This window comes from Periophthalmus magnuspinnatus, chromosome 9, assembly GCF_009829125.3.
Source record: "Periophthalmus magnuspinnatus isolate fPerMag1 chromosome 9, fPerMag1.2.pri, whole genome shotgun sequence".
Classification (NCBI taxonomy): Eukaryota; Metazoa; Chordata; class Actinopteri; order Gobiiformes; family Gobiidae; genus Periophthalmus; species Periophthalmus magnuspinnatus.
In genome coordinates, this window is record NC_047134.1 from 26,429,044 (window position 1) to 26,453,363 (window position 24,320).

Here is a 24,320-nt window from a genome sequence, read left to right on the forward strand (position 1 = left end):
GGTGGGTGCTCCAAGAGGACTCCTGGCTGTTGAAATGGGTCAGGCAAAATGGGATTAATTATGCATAAAGTTAAGTAAATGGGGGATTTAATGTAATGTAGCATAAGCAAGTGTGGAGTCTTCTAAGCTTCAAGTCATTCATTTTAATTTACAGTTTTGACAAGTATGTGAAGGCTATAATAATGAGAGGCAAGAGTGGAACGAGTGGAACGTTACATAAGACGAGCCAGGACATGGGACTAGGTGATTTCACATGTAGTGTAAAATAAAAGTATATATACTTTTGTTCATATATTTAACATTTGTATTAAAATTAGCCTTATTTCATGTATCTTTATGATTATTAATTATTTTCATTAAAAGCATTGGCACAACAGTTTGTAAATATGATTAGTGCCTCTTGACTTTTAAAGCTAAATAGTAGCAGCTTAGTTAGTTTGAATCCCACTCTCGATATAAACGTCATTGGTTGAGTGGTCAGATACACTGATTCACAGGTTGGCGGTGCGATTCCAGCTCGCACAGATTAATACTGTGGTTGCGTTCTTGGGCAAGACACTTAACCCACCTCGCCCTCAGTGTCTGTGTACATTAGTGTATGAATGTGTGTGTAAATGGGTGAGTGGTTTCTTGATGTAAAGTGCTCTGTGTGCCTTGAAGGTGGAAAAGTGCTATATAAAAATGTGATAGTTTAACATTTACGATTATGTGCAGCACTTTGCAAACTATCTTGTTTGTAAAATGTGCTACACTGGATTTCACAACTCTGCCATCTAATAAAAACATGCAACAGCAGGTACTCCAGACCAAGCCCAACTCAAGATTTTGAAATGAGTACCACTGGAAATGGGCATTGCATTACTGTCATCCACTGACAGGTTGCCCCAGCAGTGGTAAATGGTCACATTTTTATACAGCGCTTTTCCACCTTCTTGGCACTCAAAGCGCTTTACATCAATGAACCACTCACCCATTCACACACACATTCACACAACAGTGTACACAGACCCTGGGGACGAGGTGAGTAAAGTGTTTTCATTTGTGCGAGCTGGAATAGCACCGGCAACCTGTGGATCAGCGGATGTGGCTGTTCTACCAGTAATGTTTAAGTCAAGAGCAGGATTTGCACCACTAACCCTCAGATGACTGGTTAAACACTGCACCAACTGAGCTAATGTCGCCCAGTGGTGAAGGATGGGTCAAAAGCAGAGGACAGACTTTCCTACAAGGACAATAAAGGCACTTAACCTGCATATAATGAAATGTGAGATATAATGCTTGTATAGATTGGGGGAAAGTTTGAATATTGACCCTGGGAGATCTCAAAAAGACATCTCCATCCATTTGCTTGTTTGTGTTTTCCTCATGGTTAACCTGTTTATCTGCTTTGACCGATGACTGTTTCACTGTTTGATTTTCTAACTTTCTCTTAGTTAAATCAACAGTTCTGTGAAGCCCTGCGAGGCAACGGCTATTGTGATTTCAGGCTGTACAGTTATTATACTAAACTATATCCAACTTAATCTTGTCTAGTCCCTAATCAGTGTCCTATATGTACTTAATCCTTCAATGACTCCACCTATCCTCACACAACGAAACATGATCTCTGGCTTGAAAATATGTTCCTAACTAGCTCTAAGTGATCCTAAATGCTGTAATTTGTAAAAATATGTTGCCATAGACTTGTTTACATAAACCGTTTATGATTATATGCATGAACACATTGAACAGGGAGTGACTGGGGAACATATTGCCCCGGCAACCCAGTCCAAGCTGTTTATGGGCAGTAGGTAGAAGAGGCATTACTGCACATGGGGGAGCTGGCAGGGCACCGGTGAAGGGCCAGATGGATGAAGAAAGAGAAGAGGAGAGCGTGTGTGAGAGAGAAGGCAAGATGGCAGCGCAGGAGAGGAGATATGGGTAAAAATAGACACGCTGATAGACTATGTGGTTTAGGTACTCAGGGTAGATAAATACAGATGGATAGATAGGGAAATGAACTGAGAAAAAATAAATATGAAACAGATTTGGAATGGAAGTAATTAAGGTGCAAAAGTGTCACCTGGCATGTCAATAATTCCTGTTGTCATTAAATGAGTCTAGTAAACTATATTAATAGTATCTAAAAGGCAGGAAGTTTATGCAATGCTGTGTTTGGCTCTTTTAGGCTGGTTGGTATTGACAATAGGCTCTGTGCACAACAGCATCAACCACACTGTTAACATCCAATTGTATCTCTATGAGGTTTTTGCTTTGTGTTAAAATGAATAAATATTTTGTGTTAAAATGAATAAATATTTAAAGATGAGGCTTTGGACAGGATGGATGCCACTCACATGTTAAACACTACACAAATAAAATGAATACTTCACTGGAGGACACTTCTGTGTTTAGAAAGAGTTTGTGTTTGTGTCTCATTGCAAACGCTAATGCAGATTCTGAAGCAAGCAAGTATTCTACAGACAAAGTAATTTTAATAGGTTGAGTATTTTATGTTTTACAATTTTATTAAAAGTGACTGTTAGCTTTGAGACTATGGATAAAATCTGGAAGGTGAATCCAAGATGGCGTTGCGTTGTTTTCCATGGCCTGTGCTCATTGGCGCTTGGCCCTTGGCTCCAAAAATAATATTCTCTTCCGCATTACTTCCTCAATATGGACTAGAGTCTTTTACCATGCGAAATCTGAATCAGAGCGATAGCCGCTAGAGCAGAGCTAGAGCAGGCTCCAGGCGGGGCTAGGCTAAAGCTTACAAAGCTAACTTTCTGGAGCTCTGAGGATTTAAAATTTTGAAAGATTCATGTTTTGAAAATAGAGACGAATCCCTACAAAACCTTTGTGAAAGCTGTGGATGCCCTGTCAGGTCAACAAGAGCAGATTAAATTCCCAAAAAATACATTGTGCTCTATGGGAGAATTCTTTCTGGGCCCAAGCTCCTGGGAGGTGCAGTACTGGCAGCGGCCACTAGTTCATCTTGCCCCCGGACAAAGGGGGAATGTCTTATCCAGTTCTTATTATAGATCCATGTTGGAGACACAGTGAGCTAGCGAGTGTACTGCTGTGAACAGAGCCTGTTGGGCATATGAGTCGGAGTCTCCTATGTGACTGTTTTCTAGAGATCGTATTTAGAAATCTAGTATAAATTCTTCTTAAATAGGACTGTTGACTAGAATTGGCCAGAATACATAAAGCAACAATGGATGATTCAGTATTATTAATTGACTTGTGTCTGTTAGCCTCACTTTGCTGTTTAAAAATTAGTCACTTTAAACACTTACCGACCTTCAATGTGTCTAGCCCAATGACACAAGAACAGAATCCACTAGTACGAGCTAGAATTGAACTGACAATTTCCAGATGAGCGGTTTTCCACCTTCAAGGCACTCAATGCCCTTTACATCAAGGAACCACTCACCCACACACACATTCATACACCAGTGTACACAGACACTGGGTGCGAGGAGGGTTAGGTGTCTTTTCCATTGACACAACAACAGCATTCATCTGTGGATGCTAGAATCACACCGTCAACCTGTGGCCCTGTAGATCTGACCGCTCAACCAGTGATGAGAGCGGGATTCGAACCACAGATCAGTAGACAAACACTCTACCAACTGAGCTACTGTCGCCCCGTAACACAAATACAACCACATAGAAAATAATACATCTATTCTAGAAAGATTTACAACATTAAGTCCAATTATTGTCATGATAAGGTTATAATACTTTTCCCTGGAGCCATAATGTGAAATAGATCTGGCTATTGTGCTCTTAGGCCTGTGAACTAATACCTTAAAATGGGACATCGCAAAGTACACCCCGGTCTAATCCACCATTTCTCATTTAGGGATATTGCACAGTAACACGGGGAGGTCATCTGCCCCCTTAATGCCTCCTCCCGCTCCAAACTGAACTCCTGCTCCTCTGCCTCTGCACTCAAATAATAGGACAGGTTGCGTGCGTCTATTTTGCCTCATAAACCTTCCGTGTGCATTTGGGTATGACAAGTCCGTGCCTATTACGGTAGTAGCTTGCCAGCCCCAACATTTTGAAACGCCGGGATCGAACTTCAAATAGCCGCTGCAGCTCTGGACCTTTTGTTATGACTTCATCAGCGAAATGGTTCCCCCAACCGCAAAACTCTGCACACTGTTTGTTCAGGGAGTATAATCCAGCTTTTATTATAAGTACGGCCACAAATTATAGTCACAATGGCCTTCTATGTTTCCCTTAACCCAGGCTGCACGGAGCTGACAACGCGCTCTTTCCATCCATTCTTCCATTAGACATTTCTGCTACTTGAAACTGCACCTACAAGGCATTAAATTAGAAAAATCAAAGGCGACAAATTGTAAAAACAAAAAACCATAGCATGGCAAACATTGTGAGATATGGTCTAATAAAAGTTGCAAAGCACACTCTAACATTGTCAGCGTGAAATAATAAATTGTAAGTTGATGTTTCAGTGGGCTAAACAAATAGGTCTGTGGGTGGTCCAAAATGAGGGCTGGTTTTTCGCAAATAGTTTGGACAATGATGGTTCAGAAGTATACAAGATTAAGTGTTAGACAGGGGCCATAACAGAGACTTGGAACTTTATGTTGTAAAGCCAAACACACCGAATTGTAAATGTTTTGTACTTTGAACTAAGGGCCCCATGCTAAGCTAAAGTGGCTCATTTAGAGGAACTCAAAACCCCCTGTCCAATGACAACGCCGACGTCATAAGATGCTGCTACTTTGTGTTTATAAAGTCATAAAGTCGTGCAAAGCAGCTTTTGTTTGTAGACTTATTTAAAGGGCCTATTTTACGCTATTTTCTGATCTGTGATAATGTTGTTCCCTCATCACAAACAGACCTGGAGTTGTGTTTTCTTTCATTCATACATGTTTGACACACAAATCCTGCATATTTAGGCTGAGTTCTTCTCTCAAACTGAAAACACTTCCACCTTGTGATGTCATGTGGTAATACAGGAAGTGCTCCACTGTGTTTTTAAGCTCCATACACCTTCAGTACAATCATTTGGATGATTTAGTTCCTGGAATTGTCCATGTCTATTAAACTAAAGGTTAAGTGCTACCAGTTGACGGATTTGAATTGATCTTTTACTATGGATTGTATCTGGATGACTGAGGGAGTACACAGCAAATGATAGTTGTTAACGTGAAAACTACCACTTCATGACATAACAAGCTGGAAAAGAGCATTTTGAGCTTTGGACATGTAGAGAGACTAAAGATAAAAGATTACTCAAACGTGTGAATGGAACAAAACACAACTCCGGGTATGTTTTTGATGAGGTAACAACATTAAAACATGTCTAAAATCTCACTAGAGTCAATTTTGCATAATATAGGACTTTTAAATTTGCACAAAAATCTAAATCTTCTGGTGAAAGGCCTGCCACCTGCTTGAAATTGTTATTTTATGGCCAAGAATGTTCCAAAGTATGGCATTAAACATGTGTGTCCATGGAAACAAACAGATGGCGCCACCAGGTCAAGTTGCAAATCATTTATGTGTAGAGACAACTCCTTGCACAGTACAAATACATGTTTTTCAAGGTATTTTGGTGCAATAAAATGCGTGATGGCACAAAAATAAAACAAGAATGGGTGGAAATAGCAGAGCCTCACCAGAAAAGTTACACACTCTAGCTTTAAAATCCAAACAAACATAAATCTGGAAAGAATTTGGATGACTAAATGAACTTTAGAGCTAAAAAAACATCTCAGGCAACTAGTTACTCAGTTGTTGTTTTAAGCCTGGAGCAGTTGTGTCTCTTGGCTTTTCACTGACAATGGACTGTAGCAAACGTGTGGTCATCCCAGCTACTCATTTTTCAAGTTGAACCAAGCCGCAGCAAAAACCCACGGCAACTGTTATTATTACAGTAATATGGAGTTACCATAAAGGGCAGCAGGAGCGCGCAATGGGCTGTTAAATTATATGTAATAAAACTAACACTAATAATCAGGAAATGGTTGAATTCACAGTAGGAATTACATAGTGGTCCATGCCAACATAAAACACAAGAGACTCCAAATGTAATGTAACATCCATATTCACGTCTGATCTCATGTGAATTAATACTATTTGTGCTACTGTTACAAGTTTATTAGCTTATAGGTATACATGTAAATACTGTAGTTATTGTAGTTAAGTTTAAGACTAGACTTTTAAAAAAACACCTCTTCTCCCTGGCATTTAATAGTAGCCAGACAGGATATCATGGTGTTTTATTGGTGTTTTATTGTTTTACTGTTCTTTGCTTAAGTATTGCATTATCCGTATATTTGTTTTTTCTTGAGTTTTATGTGAGGGACTTTGGTCAGCTGAAGTAGTTTTAAATGTGCTAAAACTGAATTTAACTGATTTAAGTTGCTAGTGGTGATTAATCTCGTAATAGAATCAACAATGGCTGTTGTTATATGCAAGCCAAAAATCTGATCATTACCTGATTTCTGGAGTTATCAGATTATTGAAATGCCATGTAAACAGTGAGTGATCTGATGTGAGTAATTGGTGCAAGAAATGGTACAAAACAAATGAGCAAAAATGGGCAAACTAATGACAAAAATTAAAGAAAACTTGTTGAAAGAGATATTAAAAATCATTGTACTTCCAAATACACGCTTCCGGCTCCATCGGCTCTGGCTCCAATTCACTTTCACAGTTCACTCCTCTTTCTGTACCTGCTGCGGTCAGGTTTGCCATTTGGTCTTAAAAGTTTCATATTAACCCAATTTACATGATCCTGGTATTTTTATTTAGCTAATAACAGACAAATCAGGCACCTTTTTTACCTGAGGTGGCTCCCTGTAGGGTTAGCAACAGGTTTGATTGACAGCATCGCTAAGTGCCCGCTCCTGCTACACCAGTCGTGCAAGCGGGAAAGGGGCGTTACCTTCAATAACCTCACTCCGGATTGGCTCTTTGTTTGCTATGATACTCACAGTCGAAATTCCAAATACAGAACTCAGCTGTTTAACTGCTAGCCTCAATGAGCTTTATTTGACTGGAGCCAAACCTCACACACACTTAGTCCACTTCTTTATACAGTCTACGGCTTTAATTCACATAACAACTCAATTTGTAAACAGCTTAATTCACTTACTTGACATTGCCAACCACCTGTCGGCATGCTCCTTCTGACACCCAACCGCAGTACGGATCTCTGGAGGCGATACATGACCTAAAACATGGCACAGAAAATCACACATGAATCGAAATATAACTTTTCACACACATTTCAGTTGAATAGTAGGAATGGGACAAGATCTTGAGAGATAAAACTGCAACAAAATTATCTCGCGAGACTTTTAAAAACAATTTTTGTCCAATTTGGCTTGGACATAAAAGGGTTAAGCACTGGATTGTTACATCACTTGAGAAGCTCTAGTTCCAAAAAGCAGTGATCCATTGGCTAAAAAATTGTGAACCGGATCGCACAGTTTATCTATAACAAATGATGTCAAAATCTCATCTTGTGCTGGTAGACGGAGACATGCACATCTGATAAAAGCTGCGATGGCATGCTGGGTCTAAAAACAAAAATCCACTCTGCAGTTCTTTGGAGCTTCGAGCTTTTTTTTTTATGACTGAAAAAACTCCAAAGACCTACAGTGTGGATCAGTTCTCATCTTGTCTCATTCGCACTGACCCAATGTCGCCACTCGTCTCATTTTGTGGAAATCGTGTCTCGTCTTGCCCCTGTCGATTAGTATTATAAATTTTGACACATACTTCTTGCAGTGTCCGTGTTTCTCGCAGCGTGACAGCGGCACTTTAACCACACAGGAGGTGAAGGCGACCCACAGCGCATGGCTCGTACTGTCGATCTGCATACCGACGATGCGCTTGTCCTCCACGCCGTCTATACTGCACCTGAAAAAGCAGAAGAAGAGAGGGGAGGGACGAGAAGAGAGGGAGAGCTCAATCTCTGATCCAACCGTCTTTGTCAGGAAAAATAAGTTGAGGGAAAAGTTTCTTGGGAGATAGGTTTAAGACTTTGAGTTCTTTAAAGGAGATTAAGGAAGGCAGGTAGGAAAAACGGCGAGGTTGGAAGCGCTGGAGATAAAATGGGGGTCAGGCAGATAAAGAAATAGCAAACAGACAGATGGGCCGCGTGTGCAGTTAGCGCTAACCCTGCACTTAGCTCTATAAAAACCACTGCCCCTCCTTCGCTACATCCGCTATGCTCTTTGTCCGACTGTAATCCTTATGGGCCTGTCACTCGCCATCCGCCCGCTCCTGAGGCTTAGTCTATCAGTACAGGGCTCTGGTACGGTATTAGCGCTCTCAATTAGGGTCCATCTCCAGTGAGTAATGCATCGTGATCAGGCCTGAGACTGTCCACACACACAGACAGGCTTGACCGCTCCCTGTATACAGGGGCAGATGGCAAGGGACTGCTCAGTTCATGGTAAACAAAAGCAAAGTTACCAGCACATAGAGATAAAGTCCAAATACTGCTGATCTGGTTAATTACATAAGTCTAATCATGGTCATTATAAGGATTTCTTAGGATTTCTTCAGTCTGGTAACTTTAGTTTATGTGTATATGTAAAAAGTGTCTTGCTCAAGAGCCTTACAATACACACTAGAGCAGGGGTCTCAAACTCAAATTATCTGGGGGCTTCTTAAATGTCATCATTGTTTTCAACATACGTGAGGAACATATGTGAGGAAAATTGTTTATGGATATACATACGTTTGTGACGGGAGTACACAGCACGAGTATTTGGGGTTTACCGATTTGGCAGAACCTTCTACACCCAACATGATAATGCCACACTAACATTAAGTTTTCATATTGTCTTGAGGGCCACAAAATGCCGTCATCGCGGGCTGCAACTGGCCCCGAGCCACGAGTTTGAGACTCCTGCACTAGATGATTTATTTATTTATATTTATACTTCCAGTTTCCAGTTATATGCAACATTTTGAGAACTTTTTCCCATTGATAAGATATAATATTATCTTGTAAATTTTTTATCGCTATGGCAATGGACCTATATTTTCATCACTATGACACCCATGGATTTTTTTAAATTTTTTTTTATTTTGTATTTGTATTTGTACATATGTGTTTCTTCCAGTCATCACATTCAAATTTTCACACTTATTTGGTCCTGGTTTGAGCCCGTTTTAGTCCTGGCGCAGACTTTGGTTTAGTCCTGGCTTAATCCTAATCTAGTCCAGGTTTAGTCTTGGTATAGCAGGTTTACTTTCAGTTTAAATCGTTATTTTGGTGTTGTATATGTGCAAGTGAACAGACGCTAAGGCAAATGTGACCAGACCGATCTATCCTCCCATCCCATTTCTGCTTACGTAAGAAAGTTTAACTGGCTGCCCTCACTTTGTGCCTAAATAAACATAGATAAAATACTTGTCGGACAATTTGCAACACCCAAAGACTATATCAAAACCAAGCTTTGTTGAAGACAGAGGTCCGATAGAGCAGACTTGGTGGGCACATGCTACACTACAAACAGTGCTAACCCTGAAAGCCCTCTTGTCCACTGGCCTCTCTCTCCTCCATCTTGGCCAGCACAATACCACATTCTGTTTACCGCCTACTGACTTCTCCGTCTTCTCTCCTCCGCTCATCTGCGCTCTTTCTTCCTTTCTCTGTTCATCCATTCGTTCTACCTCATCCATTACCCCTCATTCAAATATTTGCTTTGGAACACTTTTTTCTTCTGTAGGTTTTGCCTCAATATTCCGTTTCAAACTATGACCACGCCAAACTGACCTCAACAGCGGCCAAGCGTAGGTAGGAAGCCAAAAATTGTACTAAATGAAGCTATACATTAGAATAATATTAGTGTAGTTAAAGGAAAAAGTAGTTTCTCAAGTAAGACTAAAATGTATTTGGGAGTAACTGTCTGGAACACATATATGGAGGTAAGGTGCAAGAAAAACTTTTCAAAATATTGTCTAAGTGAGTCATTTGACTTACTCACAGTGGAAATAGTCACCAAATTGTACGTATAAAGAGGGGGTATTAAGCAAAATCGACTTTTTGGAGCGTTTCTATTCCTTCCCTCATCAAACAAATGCCTAAAGAGGTTTTAGACGTCATCCATGCATGTTTGAGTAATCTAGTGATCTCTTCCTGGCCCTATTCTGTCAGGATTTGGATTTTTTGTGTATTCTTTGCCCCCCTCCTTACTGTGTTTGAGCCTGGAACTGCGTGGAGATTCCGGTTCCTCCCACATATACCTGTAACTCATTATCAATCTAGTTGCACCTGTGAGTACAAAAGGACTGAGAATCCGATACTCAGGGCCAGATCGTCTTGTCATCTTCTCGTATTTCCACAAGTCGTCCTTGATTCCGCTCCTTGGAACCAGCCTGCACCTCCGCCTCCGACCCAGCTCTCCACAACCGGTACGAACACCCCAGCCTCTGACCCTGCGACCCACGACCTGCTCCAAGACTACTGCCTACGACACCGCTCCCAACTGTCTGCTCTGTCTACCTTCATTCACATTCCTATATCTGCAAATAACCTTGATTCTAACTTTTACCCAAGTCTGAATTTTTGGTTCTCCCGACATATTCTAACCCTCCTTATAGTTTAGCTGTCTGCTCCGCCCACGAGCCTACATCACCTATGCTCCCACACGACAATTCTCCATAAATATACAAAAGAAGGATACAAAACAATACACAACAACTACACAAACCTGATGTGATGTGCAGTACTTTTGTTATCGAAATGTGTTGTGCGATTGCGTTATTGTGACAACTTTTCGGTGAATATAGCATTTTCAAAACAATAAGTTACCATGGTGATCTGGCCCTGGATAAATCAGAAGACCTCTTCTCCTTGATGTTTCGTTGGAGGGAATACCTTTGCGCTTTATTGTTTTTTTGTTCTTTGCCTGTGTGTTGTGTTTTATGCTTTTTGTTGACTTGTGTGGAGCACTTTGGACATCTTAAGTTGTGTTTTAAATGCGCCATAGGAATAAAATTGAAGTGAATTGATGGATGGAAACCTAATATGCCATCTTTAAGTGAGAAGACTGTTACTAAAATATCACTTAACTGGGAGTAAAAGTACATAAACAGTACAACTTCATCAAAACTTTACTTATTCAAATGTAACTGAGTCTTATCCATTTCATTTTATTAGCAAAGCATGTGGAATGTAACTATTACTGTATGTTTCCTTAAGGCAAAGTTCAGGAGGAGCTGGCTTGCCCTGATGCGGCCGACCACATCTCCGGGCCGTCCAAAGACTTGAGGGCGAGTGTCTTTAATTTAGTGCCTGTGGCGGAGCTCAATGAAACCTGACAAAACTCTCCCAATGATAGAGTGCCCATCTGGACGGCTTTACTCTGCGTTGGGTTGGGGGGAGCGGGCCAGTGGTGATGGTGGCTTGGCACAGTGGGTGGAAATGTGGACCAAGTCATGTAGTCTTCCATAGAGAAACATTATAGCAACAGTATCCATGAGTTTAATGTATTCAACTCCCAGCCCCGAGCTCTGCTTCATGAAATCGCAGTCTGCTAAAGCGCTACACTGGTCTCACCTTTGACCTCACAGTGTTCTGGTTCAAAACTGAAGGAAAGTTTGAAAAGTTTTAGAGAAATCTTTTATATTTTAGTGTTCTTATTCTTAGAAGTTGAGTATACATAGCTAGTTTCCTTAAAATTGTTTCATTCCGCACAATGATTTACCATAAAAAATACAAAATATGAAACCGTGGTTAGCCCCAAACTTACTGCTCACTATGATAAAAAAGTTGTTCATTTTTTGGATCTTTTGACCTTTTTTAGTTTCCAAAATAAACATGTTTTACTTCCTCAGAATGTGAGAAAGAACACAGCAGTATTTTCAACTCAGGGTCAAACAACTGACCTTCCAGTTATTGGGTGAAAACTACACCACAGCCCAAAATTTTCTATTGAAACATATCTCAAAATCTAGAAAACCTGGACTTCATTTAAACTTGTAATTGTGTTGTATTTGGATTAAAGATGTGGTTAAGTATTGTAATCAGACTAATAAATACTAAAACTACTATCAAAACTAGATACTTGAATGAGGTTCATGCGGTATTCTGATAATTTACTGCTGACTGGACAGTTCACAGCAACATCAAACTGTTAGATATGAAAACAAACTAAATCTTGATATGAAAAAATAATCTATAAAAAAATAAATAATAATAAAAATGATAATAATAATAATGATAATAATAATAATAATAATAATAATAATAATAATAATAATAATAATAATAATAATAATAATAATTATAATAATAATAAAAATGATAATAATAATAATAATAATAATAATAATAATAATAATAAAAACTAGGTAGACTTTTTAGAAAAAAAAAAAAAAAAAGGTCAAAATGATCTTGATCTTTATCAGAGACAGTATAAGACTGCATGGTATTACTGAAGAAACTGCTATTATTTTGAAACCAAAAATTACATTCTATTGTGTAAAAGATTATTATTATTATTGCTGTGGTATCCAAAGTGGCATTTTAGCTAGTATCAAATTTGAGTTTGAAATTTTCATATGACAATGATAACAATAACTTGGATATAATGACATGTAAGTACATCAGTGCCTCAACTTTTTGTACTGAACTTTAGGTCCATGTTTGTTTCCCTTAAAAAGTCAAATTCCACTCTTAATCCAAGAGCACTGTTGAATGCATCTGGCTCTGACTCCAGCTCTGCACAGTCTCACCCAAACCTCTCCCACACATAAGGTGCAGTATACTTCACGTACTTGTCAGGGTTGTAGACGTTGAGCTCTTCCAGAAAGAGGCTATCGTTGAGGAAGCCGCTGTTCATTTTGGCCAGAAACTTGAGGATAATGCCTTTCTCTGAGCCCAGGAAGACGACTGTGTGGTTTCTGTGCGGCCCCGCCTCACTGTCCACAACGATGCGCGTCAGACGGTACCTGGAAACACACCAACAACACACATTCATCAAACACTGTCACCGCAAGTATGACAGAGAAGTAGATGTTTGTATTATGCAGTTTTGGGGAAATGTTGAGAAGTAAATACAGTGAGTACAGCACAGTAATTTAGACATATGCTGCTTTTCTTGTGGTTCGTCAGCTGCTTGTTTCTGTATAGATGCAGACATTGAACTGAAGAGAAGCAGGTTGTATCTAGCAGTGAAAGAAGTACTCAATTTAGTTACTTCAGTAAATGTACAGATACCGGAGCAAAACAGCCAAGTAAAAGTACTTAAAGAGTTTAAAGTAAAAGTATTTCATGCAGATTTTATAAGACTTCAAATGTATTGGTTTTGATAATAATTTGTGCTCAATTTTGCTCAACAGAAATAATTAAATCAATGGTTTAGATCAGAGGTGCCCAAACTTTTATCGAGGGCTACATCTCAAAGCATATTGGAAGTGGAGGGCCACAGACCGGTGATCAGTGCAGTGCGGTGCTTTATACACAGCTTTGACAGAGCCTCTGTATATTAATAAGGCTTGAAACACATTAATTTTAGGTCTGTATCACAATGCAATGTGATGTTTGAGGATACTGTGGTAGAAATAGTTTAATTTCCTGTTAAAAGTGCTGCTTATGATCAATTGGGCTGGTTCAGCAGGAGGCTTGAGGACCAATAAAAACTGGTCTGAGGGCCGCATTTGGCCCCCGGGCCATAGTTTGGACACCCCAGTTTAGATTTTACTCAAACTATGAATGTGTTAAAAATAAACCCCTCAGATGTTTCAGCAGGTCTCAAACAGTAATAACAAATAAAAAATAGTTTTACGTAGAAAGTACAGATACCTGCTCTCAAATGTAGTGTAATGTATGTGGTAATGTAAAAGCAAAAGTAAAAGTATCCACTCTAAAATGCACTTAAGTAAAGTACAAATACCTAAAATTTGTACTTTACTGCTTTTACTTTGCTACCTTCCGCTACTGGTTCTATTACAAGGCCAAGTTACAGGTCAGATCTGTGGTGAGGCGACTTATACTTTCAGTAAGATTGCATGTTATTTTGGCAGTTAAAACACCCATCATTAAATCAATGCCAGAGAGGTACATTTAAAGCCATACTGTGGAGCAAGGAAAAGCCATGACCATCATCTCCATCTTCATTTAAACAAGTAGGTGGCACAATGCTCTCAAGAAAAGTTACACACACCTTTAAGTTGAAAATATTACCAGGTGCCATTCATGTTTCTTCCCTATGTGGCTCCTCCACTGTATGTTTGCGACTCTTCATTGGATTTCACATTCGTCTCAAATAAGTAATTGACTGAAGTTTACACACAGCCCTGCTTCACTTATGTAGACGGCACTATAGGGCTTGCACCTCCCGATGTTTATAAATACATTCGAACCCTAAAGGTTTAATTAGAAAACATAATAGAGTAGTTTCACGCTATTGGGCAGGCAGTATGTGCTCTGTGTGCGCAAACACATCTACTGTGCGCTGAATTGAGTTTGTACATTTATCAGGCATTGCCCATAGGTCCACACAGAAACTAATTGGTTCATCTGAAGTTCAGCTAAGCAATAGCACATTAATAAATATGTTAAAACAAAAACAATGAAGTTAAAGGTGCACTAAGTAAGATTCTGCAGGGGTCTTTAAAGGTTCATTCTGTCTTTACTCATTTATTTTTTTTGTCAGACAGGTGCATTTCTTTACCTACTTTACACGCGTTGGCTGTTACTTCCTGTGTCTTCCTGCTCAGTTTTGCCGGACAATAGGATAAGCTTGCGCCCCCTACTGTTTGACGCCTTCGCCAGGACAGCATCTCATGTGTGTGACAGGCGATATCTGACTATAGCAAGAGACAAAACTGCATCGTGGACTGGGAGAATGCCAAAGCAACAAACACCACCGCTGGATCAGTGAGGCCATTGAGCTCCACAAACGAGGTCTGAGGAGCATGAATCGTGAGGGAGGGAGCGTACGTACACCTTATCACACACTTGGGATGCAGTAGGGGGGCGTAAGTTTCCTCTACTGTCTGACAACACCAAGTAAAGCAGCCTACAAGACACGTCATTACACCATCACGTGACGGAAGGAAGTAGCCGAAACACGTAAAGCAGGTAAACGAATGCTCCTGTCTGACAAAAAGCATTGCTAATTCTAAGTTTCTGGAGGAGAATGTGCCACGTACTTGATCATATAAGTATGCCCCCAATGGTGTAAAGTAATACAACAAACTCAAACTGCGTAAAGCAAGAACAACGTTTGTAACCTGCCCGGGGACTGCAGATTGAAAGTAGTTTTAGCTCAATCTGGTGTGAAGCCTCTCTTCTTTTATGAGATTAATGTGTTTGAACGTGGTCCCTGTTAAAATAAACCAATAAACAAAAACAAACAAACAAAAAAACAAAACAAAAACAGGTAGGTGACGGACCTTTGACCCAAAAAGTTCATACACGTTTAAGGAATTGTGGCAGATGCTAAGCTAGAGAAGGCTATCCAGAGTTAAGAAAACTGAAAAAAGTCATAGTGGGTCACAATTTAAGTAGAAAAATTCAACATAGACCCGTCACGATAACAAATTTTGAAGCATGATATATCGCTACAGAGGAATATGGCGATAAACGATAATATTGAAACTAATTAAGATTGAAATAATGTAAGATAATCCCATTTTAAATAGACAGTTTCATTAAAAGACATGAGCTGCAACAAATAAACAGCAGAATGTACCAATAATTATCCATAAAAGGGACTTATTCACTCCACTGCAGCTCAAATCTGATCGGATTACATTAAAAAATACCCCAAATTTCTCCACTTTTACAAAGAAAAAGTACTCCTGATAAATACTGAGTTTGTTTTTTTGGCATTTTAATTGAACTGATGAAACTTAGGCTGAAAGATTTTCATCAAGGAAAGTGTTAAGCTCAATTTGAACTTGTTAACAGCTGCAGCAAACATCGTCATGAAAAAACTATGTGCACACACCAAGTCTCTAAAGGTGTAGTAGAAATGTGAGTGTGTGTCATCGCACTTGTCTTCTTTCATACAAAGCCCTCAGTTTGATCCAAAGCAGATATGCATGACTTTTGACCTTAGACCACCCAGCACCAAGCCAGGAAACTGGTCCAAACTATGATAATATCCAGGCCAAACTGCAACATTTACAGTAACAGTCACAGATAAATGAAATATGAATGAGAACGAGATGAGATAAGTGAATAGTGCACTGTACATCTCATACACCACCTGTCTATTTGTTCCCAGTGTTGACTCAATAAACACACACCAGAAGCTTAGTATAATAGTTATCATTAAGTTAAATCCTGACATATTAGGATGTTTGCCAAGTCATTTGTAGATTTATTTCTAGGATCCAATAAGTAATGAATGAATTTACGTATTTGATTATTTGAAAGTCATGAAACCAAAATATCAGGTCTGAACAACTGGCAACTGTCTACACATCATAACATCTACTTGTTGAAATGCGGCATCATCAAGTACACTATCAGTCAAAAGTTTGGACACCCCATCTCATTCAGTATTAGGGATGGGACAATAAAAAGGGTCGACAATAATCGTTCATGACATTTTTTATATAATCGTCATGATCGCCAACAAAGATAATCACCATTGTGTCACCAGAAAGTGCACAAGAAACTGATCTCCTCTAGATCACTGTTGTTTTCACTTATAAAAAAAAAAAAACAACCTCAAACAGTTGTTTAAATATGGAACTTATTCATAATATTAAAATTATAATTATTCATATCCAGAACATTTTTAAACTGTCAGTAACAATAATTATTGTGATATAAACATTAATCACAATTATTTTGGCCATGATAATCATGACACTAAATTTCAGTATCGTCCCATGGCTATTATTTTTTTTTCCCTTTAATTTTAGTGATAGATCGATATATGAGTTGGCTGATATATTGTGCCGATATTTGCCCTTTTCATCGGCTATCGGCCTTAAACCTCAAGCAAAAGTCGATATTTTGCCTCAGCCTTGCTGTTTAAGGAATGCTCCATTTGAACAATGAGAAGAAATAACTGCACAGAACGTGACCACATAGTGCTCTTATAAGTTAGTGGTAAAAAAAAAGGGCTGTGGGTGAGTTTGTAGTAAATTTAAAATACAAAATTTGGGCAAAATAATCACAATCGGCCCCACATATCGGTAGATTTTATCAGCCATGGGTTCTCTGGATTTTAAACAATCAGCATCAGGCATGAAAAATCTTTATCTCTATTTGTTTTTACTACTTTCTACAATTTATACCTACAGAAGACATCAAATTATAAGATTATAAAATAGATATTATTATTATTAGAAGCAAATAAAATAAATAAATAACTTCAGTATTTTTTTTTATATTTTATATTCACATCCTCAAAATCCTCACTTTGCTTTGTCGAAAAACAATTATTTCTCTTTTTTCTTTACTACATAATCCCATATAACTTGCTTCATATATTTGATGTCTTCCATATTTATAAAATGTAGAAAGAAGTAAACATAAAACAAAAACACTGAATAAAATAGTGTGCTCAAGCTTTTGACTGCTAGTGTATTTCTCTATTTCTTCTATCACCAGAGGCCACATTCTCCAAATTCACAATTTTACAGGCAGCCTTCTATTTTAAAAACTCTCCCAGTATGAAGTGAGTTTGGTCTCATCAAAAGACAAATCTGGTAGCGCTGTCTTTCCTGTCCTTCATTGAACACAACCAAACCCACTTGAGAATTCCCCATAGACACCTACTGTGATTACTACTGTGTCCAACCAGCTGAGCTCAAGACATTTTATTTTCACATCCAAAGTCTTCGCTACAAACCGGGCCTCCCCTGCGGACTATACCGAACGATCAAAGCCTGTCACCGCTTAAGACTTAACGCTGTAGAAAACTATCTCCTAACAGAAACTCGGGACAATCTCTTCCTCCCCTCATACGCCCTTCCAATGCTTCGGGAGCTTACATAATGCTTTTAAACTCGCAAGTGGCGTTGCTCTCACCGTGGTGCCATCTCAAATACAAAGCAGCCAGTCTGATCCCTCATTATGTAAAGACACAAATGTGCGCGGCGTGCCTCTGTGATGTGGCGTGCTAATGAAGGAATGGGATAACCTTGATGAAAGCCGTGCATATTCTTACTAAAGCGGAGTGGTAAAGTAGGTCAGAGCTACTGAGATGTGATACACTGAAAACCATGTAAAAGATGAACTGTGGAGAGTGGCTGGTTTTATAAGGGGTGTTGTCGACAGGGAGAGTTGTCAAGTCATAGTTACAAGTTCGTTTAACCTCGCAGTGCCTCTATGTAAGTTTTAGGTGGTGGGTTCAGAACCTTCTAGTCTCCGTGGAGGTGCTAGATTAGATTAATTCATTTGACACAGGACAGCGCTATTTCATAAAACGAATGATTAAACCTGAGTAAAAAAGGTTTGATCTTAGAGGAGCAATAAAAATAACATTCATGGACTAAGTGAGTGTGACGTCACCCACAGCGTTCGGCTAAAGTCAAATGAAGCTCATCGAGGCTAGCAGTTATAGTGGCGAAATTGGAGCATATTGTTCCATATTGGGAATTCCGACCGCGAGTATCATTAACCAAAGAGCCAATCCGGAGCGAGATTGTTGAAGGTAATGCCTTTTTCCGCCTGCACCGCTGATTTAGCAGGGAGCGGACGCTTAGCAACGCTGTCAATCAAACCTGTTGCTAACACGAGCAGGAGCAACCACGGAGAAAGAAGGTGCCTGATTTTACTCTATTAATGTTCGTATCTTGATTTACAGACACAATAGCGAAATATAAGCACCAGGCTTGTGTAGAGCGGGTTAATACGAACATTTTAAGACAAAAATAACAGTTACGGAGAGAGGTGCAACAGCTTTTCAATAGAAAGTAAATTGGAGCCAGAAGAGCGCCCATGCTCACTTCCTATTTGGATTGCGGTGGCTAGCAGGTTAGCTTTGTCCATTTATATATACAGTCCATGATCGTTCCACAGAATAGCGTAAAACTGATCAATCTCCATGGAGACGGGTAACTAAGTTTAATAATAAAATCACGTAACAATTCAACAATAGCCCTGCGCATTTTAGACCTTTTGTGATCATCACGTTGAAAGAAAACGATAAATAAAGCTCCCTCTAAACAAAACACAACTCCAGCCATATGTTTTTATGACTTAACATTATATCATGACAGGAAACTCAAAAATAATCATTTGCACAGAAATACCTCAAATAAATCCTCTTAAAAAATACACAAAAGCTTTAAACTTCTGTACAAATGCCCCGTCAGCGAGTTTGTCCGGTGGGAGGCAGGGCTTTGTCGTCTTATTCCCCCGAGTGAAGCTAAAATGTGAGTGTGCAGTAGCAGCTAAAGGCCAGACAGACCTTTATGATCAAACAGCATCAGCCACACTGCACTGGCTTCTGGGATCCACTCCAGAAGGAACTCTGGAGCCGAGCCAAGCACAAGGCAAAACTTTTCCTATTCCAAACTCTTGTCACGCTGAATCATATCTTTAGAGCAGCAATTTTGCAGGAAGGACCAAATATTGTTACAGTGGGCAATTTAAACAGCTACTGTGCAATGAGCTGTGTTACTGGGTAATACTATACGATATTGAAACTACACAAGCATGATTATAGAAGTCTGTAGCCTGTAACTGCCTTTTCCTGTTTTATATAGCGAGTTTGTAATATGTCATTTTAATCAGATTTGGTTTGTAAGTATTTCGATTGAAACAAAGAGTTCACGATCCATTTTGTTCCATCAAACTAGAGTCAAGTATTCAAATTAAAAACACATTATATACTGTATGTTGTACCACTTCCTGTTTCTCCTACTAATGATTACTTGTTTATATTAAGCGCTATATAAAGAAAGCTGACATTTTGCTAATTCAATAAAATAAATACGGAAATATATGGAAAGAAATGACTAGCATCTAAACTACGGCATTAGCACGTATTAATATTAATGAGTTTTAGACACACGACCTTTTCCATTCAAATTATGTATATGTATTTGTAATTGTTAATTGCTAAGGTAACGGTCATGTTTTCATCTCTCCAACACATTGTCACCCCTTTTATTGCTTGATTGGTTAACCTTATAGAATCAGTTCATTACCATGCAAATACTGTAGTGTAAACAGCAATAACGTACTCTTAAATGTGAGTACTTTGCATAGTTTTTCGCTGCCTTCTTTGGCTCAAACGCCGCAGTCTTGAACTTACATAACATCTGAGTTTGATGGACACACACAACATAATCATTACCGTCCACTGCCAGTCTAAGTTAGCCAATTCCGACTTCATCAAAAGGTCACCCGGGTTTCTGTCTTTGACCCATAGTTAAGTGCATCCTCACATCGTCGCGCCGTTGCCCAGGGAGAATAAATTAAACTGTTGATCAACTCGAACCAGCAGAAACTGGGTCATTGGCAAAGCGCTAATGAGGCTAGCCGTTTTATGTAATGTTGGGGCTGGAGGGTAACGCGGGTGTTAGGAGATCTCCTTTGGGTGTCAAGTGCAAATGAAAACTTACCGCACCATGGTCTTCAAGAACCATGGCTTGTGGGCGATGGAGGGCACGGCTTCGTCCATTAGCGGGTGCATCTTAATAAAGTTCAGGGTGTCGTCCGGAAACTCGTTGGAGACCTTGTGCCTCTCCATGGACGCGGAGCCAGCGCAGGTTCCCGGTCTGGAAAAAATGAAACAGAAACAGGTGAAACAGTTTAGAATGAAGAAGTGAAACGGAGGGTTGTAGTTTAAAAAAATGAAGTTTAAGAAGACACATATGAACTCTAAGTGCATCCATCTTGGCATAATGCAACTGGAAATCAATGGGCTTCAAAGTTATGAAAATTAACATGGTTGTCATAGTGATCAACAATTAAAAATGTAAAAAAAAAAAAGTCCTCAAAATAGCGACCATAACAAAAAACTGAAACCTATGAATAATATTTTATGAACACTTATGGTTGTTATTTACTTCTTCCTAATTGGCGTACAGTCAAAGTGATATCGTCCTTCTTCCCTGGTCTCCATTTTGAGGACTTAAAAAATAAGACAGCCATGGTGAATTTCTGGAATGTTATTTTAGAAAAGTGAAAGGAAGGGTTGTAGGTTAAAAAAGAAATTGGGGATATGTATGTATGTTTTATATATCTACCTCTAGGTATTTTAGTTTATTTTAAGCATATCTTTTGTAACTTTGTGCATGCCCTTATTTGTACTTATTCAGTGTTTTTATGTTGCACTTTATCACCAAAGAAAGTTCCTAGTTTGTGAGCTGTGTTCACTGACAATGGCAATAAAAGTCTTCTGATTTTGATTCTGAACTCTAAACGCATCTGTGTCAATATAATGCTACCAACAACAGCACGGTTGCCATAGCGATCAACAATTAAATGTGTAAAAAAAATTGTCTGCATGGTTCAGAGTCCTCAAAATGGCACCCAAAACAGGAAACTTAAACCTTAAATAATTACTGTTGTTTTTCATACAACATGGATACAGTCAAAGGAAGGTGATATTATTCAAATAGTCCTTCTTCCCTGGTCTCCATTTTGAGGACTTTTCACCATTCAAAGCATAAGACAGTCATGGTTAATTGTTTATGGTTTTACATCACTTGAAAACCACTTTTGCGACTGAATACCGACGATTTTCCTCATGAAAATCAAGTTTGACAACGCTGCTTGAAAAGTTAAACCAAGTTAAACAATGGTGGATTTTGTTTCTTTCTTGACGTAGTTAGACGTAGTTTGCCCCATCTTTCACCTGACATTTCCACACAGAACACAAAAGCAACCCTTTGTTTATGACTGCGATGGGAGACGGAAACTTCTTCAAAAAGCGACAACCAAAAACTTAACTCAAAGATTGAACATTTGGGTCCAGGACGTCTTCTTTACAGGGACAGCGAGGTGGGTTCAGAGACTGCCTATCTATGTGATTCTTTTACTGGAGTCGGTGAGCTGCTTGTAAAAGAAGAAGCTGCGTTTGATAGCATATCCCGTTTGCAGGCATCACCTTGGAGAGCCTGTAAAACCCTGCAGTGCGTGGTCTGTGATACCCTGCCACACCACACCAGAGATATTAGAGCAGCAGCCAGTGCACGTCCCCCTTCGGTCAGCGAGCAAAACCATAGGAACATATTTCTGCTTTTGCCATGAAAGGCTCGTTTTAGAAGCGGCGGTTTGGGAGAGAAAACGCAGATCTGATGTTGAAATTGGAATGCCTTTAGAGGAGAGCGCTCTGCACACTGGGGTTGAGTTTCTTATACTCCGTGGATGTCCGAATCCATTTGAAACGATGTGGTCAATAGTTTATGCCGTGAGATTAGGTTTACGGCTCAAACTAAACTGAAAGCATCAATCTTTTAAAATTACTTTCTACATTTGCTAGAGTAATTCTGAGAGGTTAAAACACCTTTACCAGACAAACTCAACATCGCCTCATTGTGAGATGTTTCTAAAGACATATTTCTGAACCAATGTCATTTCATAAGTAGTCATTTTAGTAACTTAAGATATTTTGTGCATAGAAGAAAAGGCCGTAGAAATACACAGATAACTTGTGAAAGAATTCTCGCTATTATGCACCAGTTGCCATGGGTTACACTGCAGCTATAAACTATGATAAGTCAGAAAGGTTCGGCGTAATCTTTGAAGAACTAACTTTCAATTTTAATTCAGAATAAAAAAGTGAGATGTAAAAATCTAAAAGTTGCAATTTAATAAGTAAAAAGTATTGTAGTTTATCTATAGCAACAGTAACTCAGCTGGAAGAATGATCTGAAGGTTGGCGGTTCGAATCCCGCTCTCGACGTGAACATCATTGGTAAAGCAGTCAGATCCACTGAGGTTGGTGGTGCTGTCGTTGTTTCCTTGGGCAAGACACTTAACCCACCTCGCCCCAGTCAGCTTTATTTTTTACAATTATTATATATGTTTTGCGGCTGTAAAACCCCTCACCACACACTTTATACACTTTTCTCACACAGGCGTTAACATTTTATCACATTTGTCTCTTGTTTAAACTCTCTCAAAGTTCAAACCTTCGGTGCCTTTGTCGGTGCAGAACGTTTTCATCGACATTGTGGGTTTTGTCGGGGGGGAAACTTGCAAACATACAGCACTTCACAGTCACACTGCGATCCAACATTTATGTAAATTTCAGGACACAGAACACAATGTGCGTTCAAATGCCATAAAAAAAAACATGGAAAATTGCACAAAAAAAAGTCAGTGAAACAGCGAGGTCGCGAAAACTGAACGGCGTTTTAGTGAGGGACGACTGTATGTAATTGTGAACATTTAGCCCTGTTTGACAAGATAAGGGCCATTCTTGTGATCCATCCTTTAATCATCCATGGCTGTTCCAACACATAAAGGAAAATTCTGCATACTTGGTTCAAACAGCCATGAATCTTTTCTTCTGGCCAAAAGAGACTGATGTGTGAATGCTAGCAAAACCATGCTTAAAACAGATGTCTAAAGAAAATCAAATCATAGCGCGCACAGCATTGATTTGAAAGGCAATTTCCACACCTCTCTGTCCACAGTGACCTGAAATAAAGAATTACCTTGACAGATTTGGCGTCACAGGATCTCATAATGGCTTTAAATGAATGCAGTTCAGTTCAGAAGTCACATGGTGCATTTGTGGAGAATGAAAGGGAGTGCTATAACAGGTTTTTTCCGCTGTAGCTCCATTGATGTGTGCGCGGACATATGGAGCGCAGAACAGAAGCCTAAATAGTGAAATGTGTAAATGATTGGGAGCGGGAGTCTGACACATGGAGAGACAGTCTGCTGCAGGGCCCACCTCGCTGCCTTTGTTAGCACTCTCCGTCTGTCTGAGTGAGCTTTGGATTCGATCATATCAATCACATCAATAACAACTCGGAGATATCACACCAGGCCTCAACCCGGACCTGCATTCAAAACTCACATTAGTTTCAGTGCGTTGAAACCAGTGAGGTATTCATAGAGTACGGCAGATGTTGTGCTTGTGTCTGCTATATAGTCATAATCTACGAGGCCCATGGATCATTTTGTTATAATTTGCTAATTTTAAATCACAATATTAATCTAAAATGACTTAACAAAAGAAACAAATACACTGACTTCCACCTTAGACAACTGCTGTGTCCAACGGGAGCTGACATCGGCGTAAACGTCATCACAACAAAGAGCCGTGGAGCTGTCGGGCCCTACTCTGGATAGCTGCAGATCACACTAGTGAGTAGCAGATTTTTTTTCATTTGTCACATTTTTTTTCATTTGCCAAACCCTGCATGTGTCACCAATTAAGAAAATAAAATTGGAGAAC

At 39.3% G+C, this 24,320-nt stretch overlaps 1 protein-coding gene across 2 annotated transcripts in view; it reads right to left on the reverse strand.

Moving 5' to 3' along the window:
• The window catches only part of sema6a (sema domain, transmembrane domain (TM), and cytoplasmic domain, (semaphorin) 6A), a 218,581-nt gene that overhangs the window by 42,826 nt on the left and 151,435 nt on the right, over positions 1-24,320 (reverse strand). For both annotated transcript variants that reach the window (XM_033972311.2, XM_033972312.2), the window contains exons 12-15: positions 20,527-20,682; positions 12,766-12,939; positions 7,750-7,890; positions 7,121-7,198 (exon numbers count right to left, since the gene is read on the reverse strand). In XM_033972311.2, coding sequence (XP_033828202.1) covers positions 7,121-7,198; positions 7,750-7,890; positions 12,766-12,939; positions 20,527-20,682 — 549 coding nt within the window. The remainder of the gene's footprint in view (positions 1-7,120; positions 7,199-7,749; positions 7,891-12,765; positions 12,940-20,526; positions 20,683-24,320) is intronic.